The 4,784-nt window shown below is 44.9% G+C and overlaps 1 protein-coding gene across 1 annotated transcript in view; it reads left to right on the top strand.

The window, feature by feature from the left end:
- Positions 1-3,143: 3,143 nt before the first annotated feature.
- Positions 3,144-4,784, top strand: part of TM4SF18 (transmembrane 4 L six family member 18) — a gene marked incomplete at its 3' end in the record, with an annotated part of 8,113 nt that continues 6,472 nt past the window's right edge. Inside the window, exon 1 of the mRNA XM_010087541.1 lies at positions 3,144-3,320. Coding sequence (XP_010085843.1) covers positions 3,144-3,320 — 177 coding nt within the window. The remainder of the gene's footprint in view (positions 3,321-4,784) is intronic.

The following is a 4,784-nucleotide window of genomic DNA, read 5'->3' as shown; positions in this document are numbered from 1 at the left end:
GTCTGCCCTGTACAAATGCATATCTGAAAAAAAGAAATTAACAGTGAAAACAAAATTGCACACTCACACATCCCCAGCAGCAAAAGAACTCACAGATGGGAAGAGTTTGTGTTTGGAATCTTGGGATATCTGCTTTTTGCAACACCATTTATTCACACATAAATACACCGAAGCAGTCGAGGGCAGTCTTTAAGAGCATTTCTGCTTGTTGTGTTTGTCCCTCTCTTGCTCTGCTAGGGGAGTGAGGAGAATTTCCTCATGCATGTGTGTATACCTGCACAAAATTCCTTAATGCTGTGCAGGATGGTGTCTTTTGTGTGAAGAAGTGCTGTTTGAAAAAGGATCTGCAAATTTAAATTCAGTGTGGAGCGAGAGGAGGAAAAAAAGAGTCTGGGTGGGGTAGGGTATAATTCCTGTGCAGCTGGATAGATTTTTGCCTTTATGCTTGCATAATTGTTACTTGTCTCTCTGGTGCACACAGCTAACTAAGGAACTGACACTATTTTAGAAATTCAGATGGACAGAATGATTAGGCTAGAGCTTAGAACTAAAATTTCAGCTCAGACCATGTAGCACTAACACACAGCATGACTGCTCACTGTTTATGTTGTGGTTTTAAAAAGGCCAGTTGAATTCCTTTGGAGTTTTATCAGTTATGTTGCGGAGAAGCGGTTGGTTTAGGTTAAATCCATTTCAGTTAGCAGAGAAGTCACTCATCCAGAGTAAACACGGCTTTTCGGTAATGGGCTCGGCATCAGCTCGTGGATATTGGCAGCAACAGGAAAGCAGTTCTTGCAACACTTGGTAAGAGATTTGAAAAACTGGTTGCCAGGTTTGCTTAATACTTGGCATAAGATGGTTGCTTCTTGTTCCAGCAGCATAGTGTACCAGCAAAAAACACACCTTGAGCTGGTATTTGCAGAGCTCGTTTTAAATATAGTCAGTCATGGTGCAGACCGCTGTGCTGCAGAACGAATGCTGTCTCGGGTGTCATTTTCCACGTACGTTTCTTCTAATCAGAACAGACAACTGTAGCGGCAAATCTGATTGTAGAGTAAGCTGATCGCTAGTGATTTTGACCTTTGCTTTTAGAAAAAAAGATTTCAGCACAGGACAGACACGGAGCTGCTGGAGCGGGGCCAGAGGAGCCACGGAGATGGTCCGAGGCTGGAGCAGCTCCCGTGCGAGGACAGGCTGAGAGAGTTGGGGGTGTGCAGCCTGGAGAAGAGAAGGCTCCGGGGAGACCTTCCAGCACCTCCCAGTGCTGAAAGGGGGCTACAGGAGAGATGGGGGGGCTCTGGATCAGGGGGTGCTGGGACAAGCCGAGGGGGAACAGTTTGAAGCTGGAAGAGGGGAGATGGAGATGAGATGTGAGGAAGAAATGTTTTCCTGTGCGGGTGGTGAGGCAGTGGCCCAGGCTGCCCAGGGAAGCTGTGGATGCCCCATCCCTGGAGGGGTTCAAGGCCAGGCTGGATGAGGCTTTGGGCAACCTGGGCTGGTGGGAGGTGTCCCTGCCCATGGCAGGGGGTGGCACTGGATGGGCTTTAAGATCCCTTCCAAACCACTCTGTGATTCCATTATGTGATCTCTGAGTTTTGTAATTAAAAAGATCAGTCCTGGGGATGTGAGGTGCCGGCTTTTAATTGAGCTGTTTGATCTGTACAGCACAGTGCTGATGATAGGAGTTCTGTCCGTGCTTGTGAGCCTGCAAAGGGAGGTTTGCCACTAATTGCAATTAGAGGGAAGCCTGAAAAAAGTGTCCATAGTGATTAGGGAGTAAAACAGGAAATAGGGGAAGATCCTCAGAGTAAAGTCAGAGGACTTCACAATGAAACCTCCTGGAAAAAGAAGGCGAGAGGAAAACAAGGGAAAGTCTCAGCAGAGAATGGGTAGAGAAGTGGTGTAATTGCATGAGTACCACCGTGCCCACTTCCTTGGGTGATTTGATGCAAAGCAACAGGAAGGAATTAGTTACCACATGCAGCCCAAACAGCCTTTATGAGATCATGAGAGAAGCCTCGTGCAGATCCTAAAACAGATTGCGCGTAAGCAGAAGGAAAATACACCATGACATCATTGTTCTAAAATCAGCCTTCTCACTTTTGAGAGAGCCCCAATATTTTTGCTCTCTGACTATGACTTTCCTCGTGGGTAAACCCTGAGCTCATTCTTAAATTACTTTTCTGATGACTCACAGGGCATGGAAAGAAGAGTTGAGTTGTGCTGTGAGCACTCTGTGAACAGCTCTGGCTCTGTGTCATTGGGATGGAGGTTTCGTTGCCTTGGGAATGATGACACATGAAAATGGGGAAACTGTCTGGCTTTGCCTTTGCACAGTGCAAAACGACTGGCGTTTCAAAAACCAGCCAGAGCTTTTGTCCTGTCCAGGAAGTCACGGGTACGTCGGTCAGGTCTGCAGCTCTGCACACTCAGCTGTAAGCACAGAATAAAACAACTGGGGAAATAACAGGATTTAATTCGTAAAACAGCTGAGCTGCATGATGCTGCAGAAAGGAGTAATTAAAGTGTGAAAATAAGTCTGCCTGGCAGTTTGTAGCCAGTGCTACCTGCAAGGTGGCTGAGACTCGGCGTGGCAGTTTTGTGGGGCAGCCCCAAGCGCTGGCTCCCCGTAGGGCTGTGCCTGCCGAGCGCTGGTGTTAATTGTCTGCAGTGTGAGTTAATGTGTGTCCCTCTGTACAGAGACTGGATGTATTTATCGTTTGACAGCCCCCTTCCCCACGTAAGGTAGAAAAAATTCTGCACTGCAGTGAGGCTGAGCAGCCCGCCTCAAGTCAGAGAATATCCGCACCAAGCACGTCTCTGGGCAGTCCCCAGGAAATGAGATTTCTGAAGTTCCTTCCTGAGTCTGACTTCCAGACATATTTCATCTGGAATATCACAAAGGAGGATCTCTTAGAAGGGAAACTGCTACTTAGGGACATATGCCGGGGAAGGACGGTGAGTGTAGACAGCAATGCTCACCCATTGTTCTGCTGAGGGTCGAGCACTTCTCTGCCTCTGGAGTCAAACCTGTGGATAGGAAATGACTGAATCAAACTGAGGAGGTCAAAACGCTTTTCCTACTTAAAACCTTCTAATCTTTTGTTAGCTTAGAACAGCAAAGTGTCTAAGGTTCTGGAGAGATGGCTTTAGAGACATGCGGAAGCTGTCTGAGTTGTCTGCTGATACCTCTCGCGCTTTGGAGCATCGTTGTTAACATCCTCTTGTACTTCCCCAATGGGAAAGCTTCACATGCTGCCAGTTACCAGCTTCCCAACTACGTGTGGTATTTCGAAGGGATCTGTTTCTCAGGTGTGATGGTAAGTGTTGGTTCTACGGGTTTTTAATGAACTGTATTCTACTGCAAATAATGTTGGGTTGCTGCACAGCCGTGTCGTTGTGCTCACTGTGCTCTTAGAGTTGGGTTACTTTGGCAAAAACACTGCAGGCAGAAAAAAATTGATCAAACTGAAAAAAAAGTGAATATACTGAATGACATGCTATGTATACGATTTAATTTGATGTAAGTGATTTTGCAGGGTTGATTTTTTTTTCCTGATGGCTTTTTGTTTATGTGTACTTTATGCTTGTAGCATGGAGGCAGGCGCTGTGATGATTTAATCCTCTATGGAGGTTAAATTAGAGCTCTTTTAGCAAAACGAAATGAAAAAAAAAACCCCTAAAAAAGCTTCTCGTAACTGTTCAGATGTTTTTAAGAGCTGTCTGCAGTCTGGTATTTACAGGACTGGATGTGGTTCACAGTGCATCACTGTTCTTAGGTTAATACAGCAGATTGTCTCACTGTGATGGGCATAGCGTGATTTTCTCCATTACATTTGTCACATGCTCATCTGTTAGTAAACTAACACAGAGGAGCTGCCCACTGCTCATTCTGTTTGCTGTGTTCATAAGGAACTACAGCCTCAGGGACAGAAAGCAGTTATGTAATAAAAGTGCATGCACACAATCAATATTTAAAAAGGTCTCATCTGCATAGGTACGGTGTTGTTTTTATGAAGGTGCTGAACTGGAAGAGTAATTAAAACATGAGACATTCTTTTGAAATTGTGTATTCTTCCTAAAGCAGAAAAAACTAATATTTTCTAGGGGATGGAAAAACGATCAGGCAGAGAATTTTAACAGAAAAGCACAGTTGAAAATTTGGTAGAAAGTTAACTGCAACAGTGGCATTCATATTTTGAAGCATTTTTAGCCTCTTAAGGCTAAACATTACCAATTTATTAAAAATGTATGTATTATCCTGTTGCAAACAGGGCAGCAGCATGTGAGAGGGCAGTGCTGTGGTTCAGAAAGATTCTCTTTCCGTATTTCCCCTTTCAAGCCAGTGCCTCTCTGAGAAGCAGTTTGTGGTTCTGGAGTCCAAATCGTATTTATTTGCGTTATTCTAGTATTAGGCTTAAATAATCCAATCGTTTGAGGAAAACAGGATGGATACTTGACAGAGAAAGCAAATGACAATCCAGGTGAATTTAACCAAAAGCTTGTATTACTTTTTCTAGCATAGCTGCACTGGTAGGGAAGGTGATACCCTGATCCGAAGCTGTTGAGCTGCATGGTTGTATCAATAGAATATCTTTCCTTTCATTGGTATTGATTCTTTTACTTCTGAGCTTGGCTTTATTCTTTCAGCCTCCCTGGAACAGCCGTGTCCACGCTAGTAACGCTTTGCTGCGACGGGAGTCACTGTCTTTGTCTTGTCTTTCAAGTACAAGAAGCACGTACTGTGACAGCCTGAGAAAAGCGGTCCAGTCCCGTGGTGCACC

The sequence above is a fragment of the Pterocles gutturalis genome, unplaced genomic scaffold (assembly GCF_000699245.1).
Source record: "Pterocles gutturalis isolate BGI_N339 unplaced genomic scaffold, ASM69924v1 scaffold16546, whole genome shotgun sequence".
Lineage (NCBI taxonomy): Eukaryota > Metazoa > Chordata > Aves > Pterocliformes > Pteroclidae > Pterocles > Pterocles gutturalis.
Note: the sequence above shows the minus strand (reverse complement) of the source record. Positions and strands in the feature narration are given on the sequence as shown.